The 20,862-nt window shown below is 40.4% G+C and overlaps 5 protein-coding genes across 5 annotated transcripts; 4 read left to right on the forward strand and 1 right to left on the reverse strand.

The window, feature by feature from the left end:
* Nucleotides 1-354: 354 nt before the first annotated feature.
* On the reverse strand, nt 355-2,419 carry N7533_008399 (SANT/Myb-like DNA-binding domain-containing protein; the record flags this gene model as incomplete). The annotated part of the gene is made up of 2 exons (XM_057105049.1): nt 355-1,667; nt 1,990-2,419. 2 exons carry the CDS (start codon nt 2,417-2,419, stop codon nt 355-357), a joined length of 1,743 nt encoding a protein of 580 aa, XP_056960006.1.
* A 2,421-nt stretch (nt 2,420-4,840) lies between these two features.
* On the forward strand, nt 4,841-7,482 carry N7533_008400 (uncharacterized protein; the record flags this gene model as incomplete). The annotated part of the gene is made up of 3 exons (XM_057105050.1): nt 4,841-5,389; nt 5,436-6,879; nt 6,950-7,482. 3 exons carry the CDS (start codon nt 4,841-4,843, stop codon nt 7,480-7,482), a joined length of 2,526 nt encoding a protein of 841 aa, XP_056960007.1.
* An 8,629-nt stretch (nt 7,483-16,111) lies between these two features.
* N7533_008401 (uncharacterized protein) lies at nt 16,112-16,852 on the forward strand (the record flags this gene model as incomplete). Its single annotated transcript, XM_057105051.1, has 2 exons — nt 16,112-16,300; nt 16,355-16,852. The coding sequence occupies 2 exons, from the start codon at nt 16,112-16,114 to the stop codon at nt 16,850-16,852; spliced, it is 687 nt and encodes a 228-aa protein (XP_056960008.1).
* Nucleotides 16,853-16,958: 106 nt separating this feature from the next.
* Nucleotides 16,959-18,887, forward strand: N7533_008402 (uncharacterized protein; the record flags this gene model as incomplete). The annotated part of the gene is made up of 1 exon (XM_057105052.1): nt 16,959-18,887. The coding sequence occupies one exon, from the start codon at nt 16,959-16,961 to the stop codon at nt 18,885-18,887; it is 1,929 nt and encodes a 642-aa protein (XP_056960009.1).
* Nucleotides 18,888-18,909: 22 nt separating this feature from the next.
* N7533_008403 (uncharacterized protein) lies at nt 18,910-20,229 on the forward strand (the record flags this gene model as incomplete). Its single annotated transcript, XM_057105053.1, has 1 exon — nt 18,910-20,229. The coding sequence occupies one exon, from the start codon at nt 18,910-18,912 to the stop codon at nt 20,227-20,229; it is 1,320 nt and encodes a 439-aa protein (XP_056960010.1).
* Between the last annotated feature and the right edge of the window lie 633 nt (nt 20,230-20,862).

Raw genomic sequence — 20,862 nt, forward strand, 5'->3', positions numbered from 1 at the left:
TAATTTCCACCTAAAAAATGATTCCTATTCGAACCTGCAGTCGATTGCCTCCTAGGGCGATTGGAAGATCTCCTGGTGGGGGTACAGCTTGCTATTTGAGTAGCTTCCTGCTGCGCCGCCAAGTATGATGCCTGAGGGCTGCGGAGTTGAATGATTTTGGTCAAGGGGTCAAAGTCGCCATCTTCCAGCGAGGAAATACACGGGAAGATATTGAGAATATAGAGGCCTTGAAGGTCCTGTGCCGCCGGTGTTGTATTTTCACCAGCGAAAGGAAAACGGTCCCATTCGCTGTCATCGGGATCAAGGTATCTCTGGATGATAAGTGGTACATAATCATTTGAGAGTCTTGCTATCTCAGACTGGGGAGTAACGGTCGACGGTTTGTCTGTGCCGAGGCGGACCGTATCGCTGTATTAATGACGGTTCGGTAGCCTTGCTCTTGATATTTGTCGCTGAAAGACCGTCGCTTCTACCAGACCGGTTCTTAAGGCGTGTAGAATACCGCACCTGTAGTGAGCCCACTGATCTGCTAGGGAAATATTCTCCAATTTTTTTCCACTTGAATCCTTTCTCTTCCTTCAATTCGATCAAAAGCTCGTCGTCTTTAGACAGAATTTGAGCTGGTCTAATTAATTTTCCAACTTTGTGATTTTTCTGCCGAGGTAACTTTCTGCGTTGAGCTTTACGCTCACAATCTGGTGGAGTCTTATCGGGTTCCTGCAGGCAGGTGTGCTCTGTTCGCTCCTCAAAGGTAATCGAATAAACAACCTTCGACAGAAGTATTTCCCGTGTCAGGAAACCTCGAATGGGAATTGTCTCTATATCGGACAGACTAGATACGGGATGCCGATCCCTCGGCATTTGGGGGTGGGACTCCTCATTTTTTGAGGCTCGAGAAACGCGACGCTGCGAGAAGAGGTTGTGACAAGTATTTTTGTTATGCCGTAGATGAGCAGGAGAGCTTTTTACTGCCACCCGCCCAGCTCTTTTCGATCGGTTGGATAGAATAGAGCTCTCACTGACGTCGTCCGCATCATCAGCGTCACTAGAGCTGTCGCTGCAGCTGCCGCCATGTGATGACGCGGATGGGCCTCGCTTTCTTTTTGGACGGGACGTTGGGGCCAATGGTGCAATTTTCCTCATGTCTCGCTCTCTGAAACGTGAATTGGTGATGACGACAGATTGAAGCTCCGACACTGAAGGCAAATTTGCATCTGTATCGGCTCGGGTGCATTTTGACTGGCCTTCACCACGCTGTGATATAGGCGATATGGAGATGGAACAACGCCCTGGTGAGTTGATTGTCGACGGGGTTTCAATTTCTGTTTGTGAAAGTTCTTTCTCAGCATCAGTAAATACTACTCCGTTTGCCTCGGCTTGAATACTCTCGCAGAATTCTGCAATCGAGTAGCCACCGCATTCCTCGGGGGTTATTTCTTCACAGTTCGTGAAAACTGGCGACTGTCTAAGCTCATCTGACCCAGCTTCGGCATCGCCAGTTGACGGGGCAACATCGCCAGACAGTAGACCAAATGATGGATCAGGGTCATTTTCATCCGTAGAGCTCAAATAATGTTCGTTGGTTGTTATATTGAGATGCTCCTTAGAGGTAGCGGACACAGTGGTACTGAAATCTTGCAAAATTCTGTCCTCGACTTTGGCTGAGTCTGTACACCAAAATTAGGTGACAAGCTAATAGCAAGATGAAAATGAGGACTGACCTGCAAATATAGAAGGCAATGTTTTGTTTTCACTTTTGTTCGCTTCGGCCGCGGGAAAAGGATCATCTCCGGGCAATGCCAGGATTGAAATAGTGGGCTCTTTAACACTGTCTGGTTCGCCAGGATGTTGTAAAGGAGACATATGAGTGCTCTGGCACCACCTATCATCCTGACTCCCTGCTTGCAATACATTAAATTAGCCCTTTAATTCTCTAAGGTACTTTCCGGGCGGGATAGGATATAGAGAAAATCAATCTCTGAGACGTACTGTTATCACAATGGTCACCCGGACCTGTAAGTGACGCCCCATCGAAAACATTCAATAAATCACTTTTAGACCAGTGAGCGTTCGATATTGGGACGTCGTTATCCTCTTCTAGAGTCACATTCGGAAAATCCATCCTCATCTCATCCGACAAATCTAAAGCCACCTCCCCAGCAGGCTCAGTGAGTGGTAATGACGGCACGGATTCAACTGGTGATCGAGGAATCATTTGAGGACACTGTTCATGTGCCGATAAAAGAAATCCCGACGGCCAGACTTGATTTGGTGGGAAAGGACGGCTTAGGATGGGGCCCTCAGATGATGGATTTGAATTATGCTGATGGTATAAACTGATGGACTGTGGCCCTTGGAATTGTGTTTTTTCGTTAGGCGGACGATAGTGGATGATTTCGTCGAGACTTATTGGAGGCATATTGTGATAAATTATTGTGATAAATTGAAGAGAAATAAGCCAGTGTCGGAGGTCATGCTCCTTCTGTTCAGAGGCGCTGGAAAGATCCTTTATATGCACATTCTACGGCCCCTATTCCTTATGTCTCGCTATTCCGGGCATTTTTTTTGGAATTGCATAGACCATGCTACGGAGAAGGCTACTGTCTGTCGGCAAAATGCGGTCGGCACAAACCCCTCGAGAATGACCGGGGGCCACATGCACAGGGACCACCCCATGAGGGGTTTTTCTCATTGGACAATAACGTCGCATCGTCGGATTTGAAGAGGTTTGGCAATGAAAGCGTCAATCTGCCTTGCTGCGCCCTGCTGAAAAGAGGGCCGGAGCCAAAAGCTCGTCCCCGAGAGTTACTTGGCACGCGCACCAGTGTCCATTCAAGTGTACTTTGGGGCTCATCCCAGTTAGACTGGCCCAATCGGGGATCCAACAATCCGAAGGATTCCGTAGACGACCAAGACATTTGCTCATTTTGCGTCACCGTCGCATAATGGTGGACAGGCGGAGACAAAGAGAAGCCAATGGCACAAGAATACGTGGAGTAACCAGCGCACGGAGAAAAGAGTCTCGGACAACGCCGCATCGTAAATACCCTGGGAAACATGGCTAATCTCCAGTCTCCTGACAGTCAGGCTTTGTCGATGGCGCTCACGACGGCAAGACAGAGGCGCGCGAGAGAGTAAAGGTATAGCAAAGTACAGCCATACGTTGAAGAACACCAGTCTTGTGTCAAGCACAATGTTGCAGTACGGCCACCACAGTTGGAATTGAGGACGATCTCAAGACAAATGGATTGGTTTGTATGTAGGCAAGCTGGTGGAGAAGGCGCAGTCCTCAGGGCGAGTGACGCTCAGCTGAAACAGGGGGCGGATGCCGTGCGAGCCGGAAATACGGTATCATTTCAGTGCTGCGAGGTCGTAGGAGTATGCTGGGCGAGAGGGAAGTTCAGCACGACGAAGGCGAGGACGTCGAGCGACGCACCGAGTTATATACTCTCGCTGGCGGGGCCGAGAGGCGGTGGAGAGCAGCAAATGCCAAATTGGGGCAAGCGGGAGCCACTAAACCAGATACAGGCGCACTAGACTTAAGATGGGTGTGGTGGGTCGGGGGACCACTTTGGGGATAGCGTTTCGCCTAACCGTATCCGGCCACGCTAAACCGCAACGGGGCCGACGGGGGCGGACGCCAAACCCGATCGAGGGGGGGGCCGGATCCGGCGCCGTCGGCACAAATGGTAGTTGTCCTTCTAACTACTAAAATATTTATTATTATTATCCTTAAGATATCTTTCTTCTATAGTCTAATTATTTTTATAATTAGACTTAAGATACTTAACTTCTATAAGAATCTTTATCTTCTTATCCTTATAGACCCTAAAGTTACTTTAGAAAATATAACTAAGTTAAGAGAGCTAATTTTCTTACTTCTAAATAGACTTCGGCAATGGGTCCAAATGGGTCCAACTTTTGGACCCATACCCAACCCATGATGGGTTATGGGTTTTTTCAAAATGGTGCACCCATCCCGATGGGTACCCATGGGTTTTTCATGGGTACCCATATGGGTACAAAAAACCCATATTGTGCATAAATTTGAGGCTTGGCATGGATAATTCAGCTGACTGATCATTGTAATTTTGATATTCATGACTTCATGGCTGTATAGTTACAGTCTCTTCTCAAAATACATTTTTTAAAATCAGCAGAAGAATCTTTGAATCAAATTATTTATTTTTTTCAGATCAAATTGTTAAATTTAGGTAGCAGTGGTTCTATTTTTGTAGTATGTAATGTTTTGGCTGTTTTGACGCTTAACCTTGGAAGAACATGGAGATATATATCTCTAGGAAGGTAATACATACTCCAATATAACAGGGATCAAAAATGCTTTTCACTTCAAGAACTACCAAAATCTAGAGCACTAATAAATACTCATAGAGAATAAAGTCTACTAGTATTTATTTATTCATTTTTACTATAGATACCCAGGTAATAGAGAGCTTTTAGAGACAAAGAGTCTATCTTATAGGTGGGATGGTTTTTCGCCCAAAAACTGCCCATGGTCAAAATCTTTTTCGACCCAAAAAGTGGGAAATGGGTTGGGAATGGGTATTAAATGGGTTTCTGATGGGTATTATGGGTTTCCGATGGGTTTTTGATGGGCTTTCGATATATCACATGGGCTTGATGGGTTGGTGATGGGTTTCAGTGGATCAGATCTGTGCCCATAGCCAATAAAATATCATTTCCCTATATTGCTTTTACTTATCCCCTTTTCCAGCTGGATTTAGAAGAATCTGTCTGTTCAGTCAATCTCTTTGCTAAAGGTATGTTCTCTCCTAATATGTCTCGCTTTCTCTACAGCTATTTTTCAGTTGGTGTCAATATGTCCCAAGGCCAAAGCCAGGAGTCTGACTTTCTGCCCTCTCTTTATGAGGGGGACACAGGTCAGTTAACTGATTTTACTCCTTCAAATCCTCTTATTACGCCGACAAACAGTATTCTTGGTTCTTGTCCAATTGAAGGTAGTGAGCCTGATTTTCTCCGACCGAGCAATCTTCCTCCCCCTGACTTATTTACTCGTGTTGGCCCCGATCGGAGAAAGGCATTTGTACTTTACAACAGCATGACTCACACAGATTGGGTTGATTGGTGGCTCCAGACAGACTTTGGACAGAAAAGCAATCTCAAATGGGATACAAATCGCAATTCAGATATCTGGAGTCACTTTGATCAGGTTGCCGCTTGTAAAGATGGGGCACCAAAGGTTATGTGTAAAAACTGTGCCCGGATCTTAGAGCATCCTGCATCAATTTTACCAAATGGCAGAAGTCTATATGGTACATCAACTCTGTTAAAGCATCTCAAAACAGCAGCTTGCCAAAAGGTCAAGGCCAACAGAAAAGAGGATATCTCTCAGTTCCTAATATCAGAAGTATGTTCTCTATTTACTATTATTTATCTTATATTAACTATTTTAGGGCCAAACAGCTACTCAGTCATTCTCACAAACTACATGGGAGACACAGCTATTGCAGTTTCTCACCTTAAATCGCCTACCATTCCATCTTATTGAACATCCAACCTTCCACACCCTTATCCGATCTGCACGCTTAGCACCTTCTCCTCCGATGATACCTTCTGCAACAACGATTCGGCGACGATTACGAGATATTATCCAAGATAAACAACGCTCTACTCTCAAAACCCTTCCTCCTGAGTCAAAAATATCGATTGCACTAGATTGTTGGACTTCTCCCTATAACCAGGCTTTTATGGCAATCACTGGTTATTTTGTTAATGCCAACTGGGTATATCAAGAGGTTCTTCTTGGATTTAAGCCATTATATGGCTCACATACTGGTGCAAATCTAAGCGCAGTTCTCCTTGAGACCTTGACCCATCACAACATCCAAAATCGAGTCTTTGGAATTACAACAGACAATGCGACAAACAACAAAACTTTGGTGGATACAATTCAGCAAGCACTCTCTAGTGAGACCACTGTTATCCGAATCCCTTGTCTTGCCCATGTCATCCAGCTCTGTCTGAATCAGCTTCTTGATCGTCTTAAAGCTGTACCCCAAAATGATGCCGCTGAGACAAAATGGACCGATCGGCAATCGTCTGCAGCAAAGGCAAATGCAAAACAACAGAAACATGAGATTTCAGGCACATTGAACAAGGTCCGCTATCTTGCAATTTACATCCATGCCAGTCCTCAACGGCGAGAGACCTTTCTCCAGCTTCAGCCTAAAGAACCTAGGCTAGTGCCTATTCAAGATGTCCGAACTCGATGGAACTCAACCTTTTTGATGCTTCGACGTGCCAAACGACTACGCAGCTACTTTATATCATTCTGTGAGCAGTATGATTGTAAAGAGATGTTGCTTAATAATGAGGAGTGGCGTCAGATTGATTATCTTCTCTGTATTACAGAGCCTTTCTTTGACTACACTACTGAGCTGTCAAAGACAAAGGAGGTTACTACACATCTGGTTTTCAAGCTCTACAATGCACTCTTTGAGCATCTTGAGAAGTCAATAGGTCAGCTAAAGAAGAAGCGGATTCCATGGAAAAAGCAGATGCTCCAATCACTTGAAGCTGGCCGACAGAGGCTTGGTGGCTACTATTCGCAAACAGATGGTGTGAAAGGACATATCTTTGCGATTTGTACTATGGTTGCACCAGATAGCAAATTCCAGTTCTTTCAAACTGATGACTGGGAGCAACAGTGGCGTGTTGCATATCGCAAATCATTCCAGTCAGCACTGCTTCCATATCAGCAACGTCTTGCCAGAGATCAAGCCTCACCTACACCCCAGGCATCATCAAGACCTACATCAAAACTCAACAAGATGCTCAGTGGGAGCAAGACTATAGCAAAACCTGTTGGAGATGAGGCTGCTCAGTATCTTGATAGTGGTCAGTCTTGTTCTTTAACTCTTTCATAAAGAGTCTTTATCTTTAATATTCTATACTAATTTATTTCTAGACCCAGTCGAAGATGAACCACTTCATTTTTGGCGTGAGAACCAGTCTCGGTTTCCCGCAACTGCATTGCTTGCTCGAGATTTTCTTTCAATCCCTGCAACTGGTGCTGGTGTTGAGCGGCTTTTTAACACCGCGCGTGATGTCTGCCATTACCGACGCGGCCGTTTAAAGTCTGAGACTATTGAAGAAATCATGCTATTCCTGTGTGCATCAAGATTCGATCTCCAGGAGGCAGAGATGAAGCAGCTTGAGAAGTATTTTACGTTGGATGAGATTGAGATGTCAAAGGAACAGAATGATGAGAATCTCCAGGATGTTGAGATAGTTTCGATTAGTGATAATGAGGAGGAGGAGGAGGAGGAGGAGGAGGAGGAGGAGGAGGATATTGTTGTAGCTTCTACTACTGAATTAATAGATCTTGGTGTTGAGGGTCAAGATCCTCAGCAGCCTCTATTACCAGAGAATGGGACTCAGCTACGGATGTCTACAAGGAAGCGTAAACACAGAGAGGACAATAATTTTGAGCAGTACTAGAATTTGAATAATAGAATTAATTTGAATCAATTATCATCATCATGTAGGTTCTTTTACATGTGACTAGAATACCTAAAATTACAGCTAAATTTGCATTAATTATGCAATCACGAGATTTTTCGTAGTTTGCCCTGTTTACAGCAATATGGGTACCCATATGGGTACCCATGATGGGTTATGGGTTTTGAGCTCCGACCCATAACCCATCATGGGTTGGAGATTTGGACCCAAAACCTAACCCATCGATGGGTTGGGTATGGGTACCCATGGGTACCCGTGGGTCGTGCCGAAGTCTACTTCTAAATACTAAACAATCTCTTAAATTTATTAACTTTAAAACCTTCTACTTTCTTATATTTCTTAGTTTTAATTTATCTATAATTTATAGACAGACTATTTAAGAAGTCTTCTATATAAATTTTGGAGACTTAAGTAGTAAGTTCCTTAAGATATATATAAACTGTTAGGAATTCCTTAAGATACTTAATTTTATACTTCTTCTTCTTAAAACCCTCTTAATTAAGTTCTGTAATACTTTCAGTTATTAATTTATTTGTAATTCCTTAGATCTATATTCTATATAGGGGAGGGGATAGTAATATATTAATAATATATTTAGTAGTCTTATAGATAGGTATCTAGTCTGATATAGGTTTGATAGGGATTCTAGGTTAATCTGGGATTAATTTAACCTTAGGCTATTGGATAGCTAGAGGTATAGTGGGTTTGGAATAAGTGTTATTATAGGAGGATATAGGGTTTTGATATATAGAGGGTACTATCTTTAATCCTTAGATAGTTAATAAAGAAGAATTAGAATTATAATAGTTACTAAGTTATTAGACTAGAGACCTATGACTAGGTAAGGATATTAGATAGTAGAGATTAGATTAGATAGTTAATATATAGACTAATTCTTGATAAGATCAAGAATCCTGAATACTTATAGGATCTTAAATATATTAGGGTTTGGGTAGGCCTTGATATATAGGTGGCTCGAAGGGGATTTAAGTGCAGATTGATATCAAATATCTGGGGTGCTGTATACTTCGAATCCTGTGATAATTAGCCTATTAAAATATTCAAAATATCGGCTAAAAAGGATATCGGAGTATCTCTATTCACTAAATATATATAGTTTTTGTGATTAATACTTACTGATTGGTATACCAGAGATACTATAGTACTAGAAGGAGTTCTATAAATAATACTAAGATAACTATATAAGATAGTGGTTTAGAGATATCCTGGTATTAGCTATATCTAGTATATAATACTATCTAATATTCTGTTATTATTTATATTATGTTATTTACTAAAAAAATTACTATCGGAATAGTATTAATTACTAACTACTATATTGTTATTACTATTACTATAGAGTACTAAGTCTTCTATTCTCTACTCTATATTCCCTTCTTTATCTATATCTTTATCTATTTTTGTTTATACTTTAGGATTATCTTATTAGGCTAATTTATTTACTAATACTATATCTATTTATTTTTTTTGTTTTTTAGTACTTTATTTTTCTATAGGAAAATAATCTTATAAAACTATAGTTATTAATAATAGTAGAAATAATAGTAAACTCTCTAGTAATATAGCTATACCTATTACTACTACAGAATAATTTACTTAGTTTTATAAACTACTTTCTAAAGTTTCTAGATTAACTATTAGTAAAATCTCTTATCCTATAAGTCCTAAAGCTACTGTAAGATCTTCTCTACTTTTTTCTCTACTAATAATACTATTATAAGATTCTATACTACTAATTTAGTATTATATAGTTCTACTTCCTTAACTAATATATTAAATAGTATATAGTATAATATTAGTTCTAAGATTTTAGGGAGTCCCTACTTTTAATAAAACTAATATATCTAATTTCCTAAGAAAGCTAGAGAATATCTATTATTATAGTAGTATTATCTATTATAAGGAAATTATAGATCTTCTCCCCTAATACTATAAAAGACTACTATATATCTAGGTTAAAGATTAAACTATATAGAAGATAAGAGATTAGAAGATATTTTATAAGAACTTTCTAGACTATTATTATAACTAGGATAATAAGTAATTAAAGTATAATAAGAAGTATTTTGATAAGTTTACTAGTAGTAATCAGACTATAAATAATAAGATTTAGTACTATCTAAGTGAATTTTATAAAGTTTCTACTAAAGTATTCTTATTTAGTTATCTAAGTAATAGTAAATAGATAGATCTACTAATTAAGGATCTTTCTAAAAAATAGTAAGTAAAGATATTAAAGTATTATACTCTAAAGACTTATTCTTATAGTAATAAGATCTTCTATAATAAGGTATATAAATAAATTTAGACTAACCTATAAATTAAAGTAAATATATATCAGAAGGTAGAAAGAAAAAAGACTAAGTATATATTATTAACCAAAAAATAATCTTTATCTACTTCTCTATATTCCCCTACTTCTCTTATTTCTATTATTTAAACTATTCCTATTATAGTATCTAATAATTAATAGGAAGATTATACTTTAAAAGTAATTAATAAAGTAGTCTAGAAGCTAGAAGCTTTTATACTAAAATTAGATACTTAAACTAATTACTAGAATAACTCTTTATATAAATAAAACTATAGAGTATTATTAAATAATATAGAGGTTAATCCTTCTAGGGAATACTAGATATATAGAGACCTATATAATAGTATACCTAAGTAGTACGATATTATTTAGGACTTTAAGGTAAAGAGCATAATTTATTATAATAAAATAACTAGCTAGACTACTCTTAGAACAAAGGTAAATCCTAGTCTGAAACTAAGAATTAGGATAGAGATTCTACAAAAAGATCTAATTTCTAAATAATATACTATATAGACTAAGTAAAATACTTATTAATTAGGAAGTAATTATATCTAATTAATACTATTAGTATCTATATAGTATTCTGGAATATCTTTAAAGAATATTATAGGTAATAATTATTACTCTACCCTAGTTTATTATATTACTATATCTCTTCTTAGGTCTAAATCTATATAGGAAAAGTTATTAGAGGGTAAGGAAGAATATATAGAGGAATATTGGATAGGGCTAGTTAATACTATTAGAGATTAGATTTAGAAGGGTTGTATAAAAAAGAAAAAGTAGTATACTTCTAATTATATATATACTAAGAATACTTAGTAAGACTGTTTTTAACTATATATTAAGAAGACTAATAAGGGTAAACTAATACTTATACTAGATAATATATAGAGAAAGTCTTAGAAGTATATATTAGAAGGATTTCCTACTAGGAACCTATCTTCTAATAAGATTCTATATTATATTAGAGGACTATAAGATCCTACTATAGCTAAGAAATAATCTATAATTACTAATCTAATACTATAAAAGATTTAGGAAACTAGTATTATAATCTCTATTAGTAAACTACTTAGTACTATACTTTATATTTAAACTAGTATCAGAAAAGATATTAGTACTAATACTATAAGTTAGAAACTTACTAAGATTATTAACTAAATACCTATTAATACTACTACTATAAATCTATCTTAATATATTAATATCTAGATTTAGAACTTATAGAAGGAAGCTTATTCCTATTTTATATTATTTAGCTCTAATTAGAATATTTTAGTTCTCTTAGTTATTAGTTTATCTATTAATTTCTAAGCTATAGAGATTATTAATACCTCTATAAAGTCTCTTTAGGAATATATATAAAATTTTATATATATAATAGTAGTAATTAGTAACTAGATTATTAAGATATTAATTAATATAGATAGTACAGTAAATATTATCTATTATAGAGTAATAAAATATCTAGGAGTTTTACCTAATATAAGGCTAAAACTATAGCTTTAACTTATACTAGTAGATAAAGATTATAGAATTAGTATTTTAGTATATCTTAAGTACTTACTAATTAATATTAATAGAGTTATAGTAAATTCTTATATAATAGTAACTAATTATACTACTAATAAGTTACTTCTTAGTCACTTATAGATAAAAAATATAGGGTTATAAACTAAGAAAATAGTAGATAGCTATATTATATATACTATCTTTAATAAAGATTATATATAGTAAGCTTTATTTATTGTATATTATTCTAATAATAATAGATCTATCTTCAAAAACTAGCTATAGTTTTAGGATTTTCCTTCTTTAAATAAGAAGTAGGATATATAGGTATTGTATTATTCTCTATTTTAGTACTATATACTAAGGTTTTAATTCTCTACTATAAATTACTACTTTCTGAATTAATTATATTCTATTCTTATTACTCTTTATACTCTTAGAAAAGTAATAATTCCTAGCTAAAAATAATTAAAAATAATAAAACCCTATAAAAATATATAAATTATAATAAATTCTATATACTATTAATTTAGAATTTTTCTATAGAGAAACTATCTCCTTACTATACTTAATTTTTATATACTACCTATAACTAAATAATTATCTAGGAATATTGTACTACCTTCTCTCTTAAGGATATATCTAATATAAAGTTATTATAGAATAACTATCCTAAATATTAGTTTTATCACTAAGTATAGGTTAATATACTTTATAAAAAAAAGTAGATAAAGTATAACCTATAAACTTATCTAATTTTAATAGAATAATCTCTATTAGTTATCTAAATTAGTAATAAAAATATCTTAAGAAATACTATATATAGTACTATATATTAGATATTTAAACTAAATTTAATTATTTACTAAAGTCTTATATCTCTATAATAATAAGGGAAGTATATCTTATCTCTAAACAAAAGATTACTCTATTAGTAGAAAAAGATCTATTACTATATAAGAGAGTATTTTTTTAGGAATTTCTATTTAAAAGAGAGAGAGTACTAGTTTAGAAGTAGGAGTATATTTAGAGAATATAGACTAAAGTAATATCTCTATAGTATATTAAAATAGTTTCTTATAAAGTATAGTAATATCTAGAATTTAAGATTCCCTATACTCTAGCTACTATAGTTATTAAAATACTATATAATAGATTATAAAAAGGAGTACTTAAACCCTATAATAGTCTATACTAAAATTGTGAGACAGAAAGTCCTACAAGCATCAGGGGATGTTTGAATATCTTCACCGATTACCAAAAGAGGAAGTTATATTAGAATATTGGTCTTGAGCTTAGTAATCAGAAGATGAGATGAAAGAGATCAATAAGAATGATGATGAAGATAGGTTTGCTGGGGGGTGCAGGCCCTTTTTATGTTAAATTTCCTGGGCGGTAAGCCACAGTAGACTAGGCCTGATTAGGCCTTGGGCAGAATATTATTCATCAGCGGTGTGATCAAATAGACTAGGCCTATTTGGGCTTTTGGCAGAACTCCAAGCATCTGAAATATATTTTGATATTTTGATATCATATAGTTAGGCTTTTTAGTTAAGCTTAACGATAATAGTTATATTTGATAAGGCTTCTGGTTAAGATATTTAACCAGAGAATAGTTAAGTCTTTTAACTAATCTTTATATATTCACATCCCCCCATAATCTTTATATTATATAATAATATAGAGATTACTAAGTGAATATATATAAAATATTATATCATATTCTTATTAATATATGAAACAACCTTAGATTTTAGGTTATTAAATATATCTTTAGTAGTATTCTTTGTAAAGATATCAGCAATATTATCTTTCGATGGTATAGGCACTATCTTTATTAAATTATTTTGTATAGCCTCTCTTGTATAGTGATATATTATATCAATATGCTTTGATCTTTTATGAAATTCTGGGTTTTCTGCTAATTTGGCAGCACTTTCATTATCTAATAAGATAAGAGGTATATCATTATTATAACCTAATTGTAATATATTATTAATATATTGAAATATATTGTTTAAATATATTGCTTCTTTAGTAGCTTCTTTTAGGGCCATATACTCTGCTTCACAGCTTGATAAGGCCACTGATTTTTGAAGCTGACTATTCCATGAGATAGGATTGGTCAGTCCTAGGTCCCCTGATAGGCTAAAGATATAGCCAGTAGTAGATCTTCGATTATTAATATCATTAGCCCAGTCAGAGTCGCAATAACCTTTGATATAGAGGTTATTACCAAAGCAATTATATATTAATCCTAGATTTTTATATAGTAGCAAATAGCACCATATATAGGCAATTGCTTTAAAATGATCTTTGCTAGGATTTGACATATATCGTGAGCAATTAGATATAGCAAAAGCTATATCTGGCCTTGTTTTTAAGGCTAGATATAGTATAGACCCAGTTTCTTGTTGGTATTGCTTGATATCAGTATTACTAGCAGTAGTAGGGTTTTTGCATAGTTTTATGCCTGATTCCCCAGGTGTCTGCTTAGGCTTATAGTTATTATTGTCATATATATCAAATTTTGATAGAATTTTATCAATATATTTTGATTGAGATATATATAATCTTTTTGATTTATAATCAATATATATATCATTACCTAAGAAGGTAGTCACCTGACCTATCTCATCTAATTCAATATATTTAGATATTGATATTCTTAGATTTTTTATATAGGTAAGGTCATGGTGTAGGACTAATATATCGTCAACATGACAAATAAGGATACACCTCATTTCTTCATTTATGAAAATTCCTTCATCATAGACAAATACTCTAAAACCCATAGTTTTTAGTACTGTCTTTAAGTATTGGTTCCAAAGCCTGGGAGCTTGCTTTAAACCATAGAGTGCCTTATTCAATTTTGCACACTTATTTTGATATTTTGTGTCAGTATATAGTCCTATAGGTAGTATAGTATATATATTAGTATCAATATTAGCATGGCAAAAAGCATTTTTGACGTCATATTGCCATACATATAAGCCTTTATTCACTGCTATTATCAATAGCATATGCCATGTCTCTGTACGGCATGTAGTGGAGAAGGTTTCTAGGAAATCTATGCCTAGTTTTTGATTAAAACCCTGTATGACCCACCTAGCCTTATAGCGAATAGTATTATCGCTATTAGTAATATGACTAGTATTGTTGGTCATTCTATTAATAGTAGGTTTCATCTTAAAAATCCAGCGTCCTGGTATTGGTTTTATATCATTAGGGATATCTACAATATCCCATGTTTTTTGGCTTACTAATGCCCTATTTTCTTCTATACAAGCCTTTTTCCATAATAGGCAATCAGGGCTTTGTAGGGCTTGTTTTAACGTATTAGGTTCTTTATTATTGGTTATTGTTAATATAAATGGTAATAGACTCTTTGTAAGTGGTCTATAGAGATTTTCAATACCAGTATCAGATATGGTATATAATATATTATTATTATTAATATACTTAGTAATATCATTACTAATATAATCAATACTATTGGTTCTATCCCATGGGGGTAAATTCAATGAGGCCCATTGAATTTTTTAGGGTTTTGTTAAGTATGGGGGAAAAAAGTGGGTCCAGGGCCCATTGAATTTAGATTTCAAACCCCCATTGAATTTAGCAAAATAATGTCGTAGAGTTTCCAGATTTCGATATATTTTAATTTAGTATTAGTTTTATTCCATAGCCAAATTTAAGCACAATCAGAGCATATCCAGTATCGATTTTGTCCCCCACAAAGTAGCAAGATTTTTTGATGGGGTAACCACCAGCCGCCGGTCGCGACCAGTCAAACCCACCAACATCAACAACCACCATATGTAGTTTAGTCATAGGATTTGTTTTTTTTTGTTTCAAATTTCAGGGGGGGTTTTCCCAGATCCCCCATCATCATCCCATTTTATTTTGGGTCCATTTGAACAACATTGAGTTGATCCCATTTCCCAGATATACAATACCAGCCGATATATAGATTTCCATATCCGACATGGACACCGAATACCAGGCCCACGAATTATTTTGTGTCAATGCCGAATTTCGCGTGTTGATTTGCCAGAAATGTCAATGTGCCGTACGCCGGGGACAGATCAAGGCCCATTTAAGTAGTACCGTACATCGGATACCCATTTCGTGGGTACAGTATATCGACAGAGTGATCCAGCAGTGGGATCATATTGATGATCACCCAGAGGTGGATAGTTGGCCCCGCCAGATTGATCAACCCATCCCCGAGTTACCCGTTTATCAGGATGGATTATTGTGCCAGCAATGTGAGGTATATACATGCCGCCAGATCCGTACGATGAAGGCACATTGGATAGAGGCCCATCAGTATCGTGTACAGCAAAGCCGTGGTCGTCCCACACCCAGACAGGAAAAAGCCATCCAGGCCGCCATTAACGCCAATAGCCGAGCCGTTGCGTGTCAGCGTATATTCAGCCAAGGCCCCGGTTCACATTATATTCATATTGTGCAGCCCAATCCCAATGAGCCCCCCCATAGACCCCGTGGAAGACCCCGACCGGATTCACCAGTTAGTGCAAATGGTTGAGGAGTATCAGCAGCAAGATCAACAGGCCCATGAAACCATCATCCAGGCCGGGGAGTTAGATGAAGCCACGCCATGGTTGAATCGGACGGGGTGGGTTCGGTATTTACAAGGGACCCCCCCGGCAGCCATTATTCGAGAGTACCCAGCGCCCCGAGGAGGATGCCGAGGGACCAGAGCGTATCGCATTGGTCATTTGGGAGGCCATGGAGCGATTGGCATCGGTGAGCCAGGAGATCGCCAAGGCGTGCGGGCATTTAGTACGCATTGATGTGGTCCGTACGATGAAGGACGAGAGTCCACATAAGCCATTATTGGCATATTTAGATGCCACCGCCATTCAAAAGCATGTGGCACCGTGGCAGCAGATTATGATGTTTTTTGCACGAACCCAGGTATGATCACGTCCGTACCCGATATCAGACACCCAGGTTGATTCACCATCCCAGATTGAACATGATTGGGAATCACCCAAGTATTCATTTACCCCCCGACAGCAGCAGTTATGGGATGCCGTGTGGCGCCATGCCCAGGCCCAGGCCAGTTGTCCCGACCCCGAGGATGATGAGCCCGAGCCATTCGAGATTCGTCCCATCGAGCATGCATTATTAACGTTTTGCATCGATTTATTACGCCAGAAGATCCGCAACGATGAATATGGATGTGCCATGATTTGTGCCACCGCCGTGATTGGATGCGGGCAGTTTGGTTGGGCCACGCCCGAGAATTTCCCCCCCCGGATATCCAGTTTGATCAAGATCGCGCGGTTTTTTATTTTGCACAAAGCATTGCGGTTAGACCCCCGGTCATCGGAGATCCGTCGTGGGTTCGCCGGGCAGCAGAACCCGCCATGGTTTGAAGGTGATATGATCGGCATCGATGAGGCATATGCCCACGATGATGAAGGATATGGCAGTGCCCCCCCCATCCCCGGTGGCCATGCGTAGTTCCCCCCCCACCAGCGATGACATATTAGGAGCATTGACACAGGAGCAGCGCCAGCATCCCGACCGAACGTTCCCCGAATGGGTCACATATTTGGTGGATTTATTCATGGTTCGTGGGACCAATGGCCCCGTCCAGTGGTGGTTAGATTTACGTACGTACGGACGGACGATATTTATGAATACCCCCAGCGAGGGTCATATCGGGTGGAAGTCCGGAGATGAATTGTTGTACAAACAGATCCATTTTACCATGGGCCATTTCCGCGGATTTGTGCATGGGTTGGTTGGCCGGTTACGGCAGCAGTTGGTCCACGAGTTGATGTTTTGCACCGATCACCCGCCCCCAGCCATCCCGTGGGATCATTTGTACGATGATGCCACGCAGAGTGCCACCGGATGGAGTTTTTTACAGGATTTACGTACATCGTGGCCGGTCCAGGGTCCGACGTGGTTCATGGAGCGTATCCGCCACGAGCCCCGATTACAGCGTCAGTTTGTACAGTCCCACGGGGCCGGGTTCCGGATGCCCGCCATCGATCGGTTTTTTCGAGTGGTGAGCCAGTTCCGTGAGCGGTTAAGCGTGGCCGTCCATGTTTGTGCCGGTCAACCCAGCCGGGGTCCCGAGTTAATGAGCATCCGGCATCGTAACAGTGAGCGAGAGCGCCGCAATATATTCATTGAGGATGGCATGGTCACATTTGTCAGTCGATACCATAAGGGGTTCCATGTGGCCAATGATACCAAGGTGATTTTCCGATATTTACCCCGGGAGATTGGTGAGTTGGTCATATGGTATTTATGGTTAGTATTGCCATTTGTGGAGCAGATGCAGTCATATCAGCGGCATATACGGGGCGAAGCCGCCACCATCGGTCGACGGGCCGAGTATGTATGGTCCCCGGATCCCGATCGGCAGACCGAGTGGAGTAGCGTCCGGTTACGGGAGGTATTGAAGCGCGAGACCGCGATTGGATTGGATGGGCAGAAGTTGGGATTACAGGCATACCGTGACATCGCCATCGCCATCAGCCGGCGGTATTTACGCCCCAGCAGTCAGTTCCAGGCCAACACCGAGGAGGAGGCCCCCGACATTGACGACGAGACATCCATGGATGATGATGGGATCCGAGCATTCATTGCGGATATCCAGGCCGCGCATTCCGCCAGCATTGCCGGGACGCAATATGGCCGGATGATGATGGAGAATCCCAACACCACGGCCCGGCACCGCGAGTTATTCCGCCAGGTGAGCCAGGATTGGCATTATTTTTTAGGATTCGAGTCCACCCGTATCGAACATGACCGCCGGGCCCCCGGCACCAAGCGTAAGCCCAACCCATGGGAAGTCGAAACGGCCGAGGCCCGTACGCAGCGTCGATATGATTTACACCAGACCAACATAGACGAGGCATTCCAGCACATGATGGGGAGCAACACCGTAGCATTGCGGGGGCAACAGGGTCCCGTATTACAAGCCATCAAGCATGGGGTAAGCCCCATTGTGGCGGTCATGCCCACCGGGGGAGGTAAGAGTGTGTTGTTTATGTTGCCCGCGTGGGTGAGTGGCCGTGCCGGGTTAACCATCGTGGTTGTTCCATTGATTGCATTACGCGGTGACATGGAAGCACGATGCCAGCGATTGGGGATTTCATGTGCGGTATGGGACCCCCGACGGCCACCCGATGGGGTATCCATCGTATTGATCACGCCCGAGAGCACCGACAGCGATGCATTTGCCGATTTTGTGACCCGGCAGCGGATGTTACAGCGATTAGATCGGATTGTGGTGGACGAGTGCCATATGGTATTAAGTCAACAGGAGCGATTCCGGCCATTATTCCAGCAGTTGGGCAAGTTACGAACCGCAGCCACCCAGATCGTGATGTTGACCGCGACATTGCCCCCCCCGCAGCGAGGAATTATTATTCCATCGGATGCATTGGGTCCGGGATCAAGTGGTATTATATCGGGGCCACACCAGCCGGCCCAATATCGCATATCGTGTCCATACGATCCCCGTAGACGATGGATATGACCATCCGTTCCAGTGGGTGCAGATGCGGAGTGTGATCCAGTTCATCCAGGACCGTGTTCGCCGAGCGTACCCCGGCCGGGTGATCATATATGCCACCGTCCGGGCCCATGTCACCGCATTGGCCGAGTTATTAGGTTGTGCCGCATACCATAGCAAGCAGGTGGACAAGGAAGGGATTTTGGCATCATTCCGCCACCAGGCCGGGGCGGTGATCACGGCCACCAGTGCGTTAGGGATGGGGATTGATATCCCCGATATCCGCAGTGTGATCCACGTTGGTCAGCCCCGGACCATGTTAGATTACGCGCAGGAAAGTGGGCGGGCCGGGCGTGATGGACAGCCCAGCGAGGCGATTATCATCCAGGCCGAGGGTCAGACGATGGGGCGGGAATGCCGTCCGTTTTGGATGCACGATGCGCCCCCGGACGACCATGCCCATGTTGTTGAGTATATGGAGGCGGCGGTGACGGGTTGCCGGCGAGTGATATTGGATGGGTATTTGGATGGACCCATCGAGGAATACCAACGACAGCGATGTGGTGATCGGGTGGTCGAGTCCGCATGTGATGGATGTATGCCCAATTGGGAAGACCAGGAGTCCCGGATTGGATCCGCGTCCCCCGTTATCGCCGATGACCCGATGGTTGATGTTGGGGCGGTTGAGCCGGTGATGGCCGGCCCGACGGAGGATATTCCCAGCACCATGGCCCGGGCCGTACCAATCGCCATCCAGCATACATTTCGGCAACAGGATATCCAACGGGCCGAATTATGCCAGCAGGCGGATGGGAGGGCCGGTCAGCAATATGAGGATGAAGAGTTTTTGATCCGTGAGATTGAGAAGTGGGTTGATCGTTGTTGGACATGCAGCCAAGGAGGCCGTGACGATGGACATGAGATGTGGAAGTGTTGGTATGGTGAAGGGGGCAGCGGCAAGATTGCGCAGGCCAGTAAGGATTGGATGGTCAAGATTCGACGGCAGATTTCGTACGATGGGTTCACGGCGCATTTTTGGTGTGGGATGCCGCAGTATATATGTCCGCGGAGCGATCGGCGAACGGAGCATAGTCCGCAGACGGTCCAGGCATGTGATGGATATCGTACGGCATTGATTCCGACGATTGCGATGATGGTGCATGGGCCCCATGCCAATGCAGTAATCCGAGAACGGTGGTTCCAGCGATTGAGTGAGCATGGGGTGGATAATATCCGGGCGAACGATACAGAGTTGATTCGGTATTTGGGACAGATGGCGCGGAATTGTGGACGAAAGCGAGCGCAGATTACGGAAGAGTTTATTTGGTTACGGAGAGCATATCAAGGAGTTGAGCGTGGTGGGTAGGTGGAAATCGAGAGCGGCGTTCGTGTTTTCCGTATTCAAGTAATAAAGACGATGGCCAAATATATGTTGTCATGTTGCCGGGTTCCATGGTTGATTCAGTGTATTTCCAGGTGAGAGGGATGATTACGGTAGAAATATATGGGAATTATAGGGTCAGGAGGATAGATATATGATGGGTATTAGGAAGGTGATATACAGGACGATTGTATAGTAAGTGATAAGGTCATTAGTGATAGGGATCGTGTGTTATACGGAGATCGAGGTTTAGAAGTTGGGAATGTTCCGAGAGATGCCAGTGGTGAGGGTTTATGGATGGGTGGTGAGGGTTTGTAGATAGGTGGTGAGGGTTTATGGATGGGTGGTGAGGGTTTGTAGATAGGTGGTGAGGGTTTATGGATGGGTGGTGAGGGTTTGTAGATAGGTGGTGAGGGTTTGTAGATAGGTGTTTAGGGTTATATATGTTGGTGTTCCAAAGTTGTTTGTTATTAGATTAGTGGTTCCAACCCGTCCGAGAGTGCATAGGAAGAGATCAGAGTAACAAAAGTCAGTAAATCAGTTACAAGGTTTTGATATAGATAGCAAGGGACCCAGGGCCCATGAGATGAGGGTTTTCGGGGTAGAACCCGGTCAGAG

The sequence above is a fragment of the Penicillium manginii genome, assembly GCF_028828005.1.
Source record: "Penicillium manginii strain IBT 31320 chromosome Unknown utg000005l:1.0-5665137.0:1.0-5668048.0, whole genome shotgun sequence".
NCBI lineage: Eukaryota > Fungi > Ascomycota > Eurotiomycetes > Eurotiales > Aspergillaceae > Penicillium > Penicillium manginii.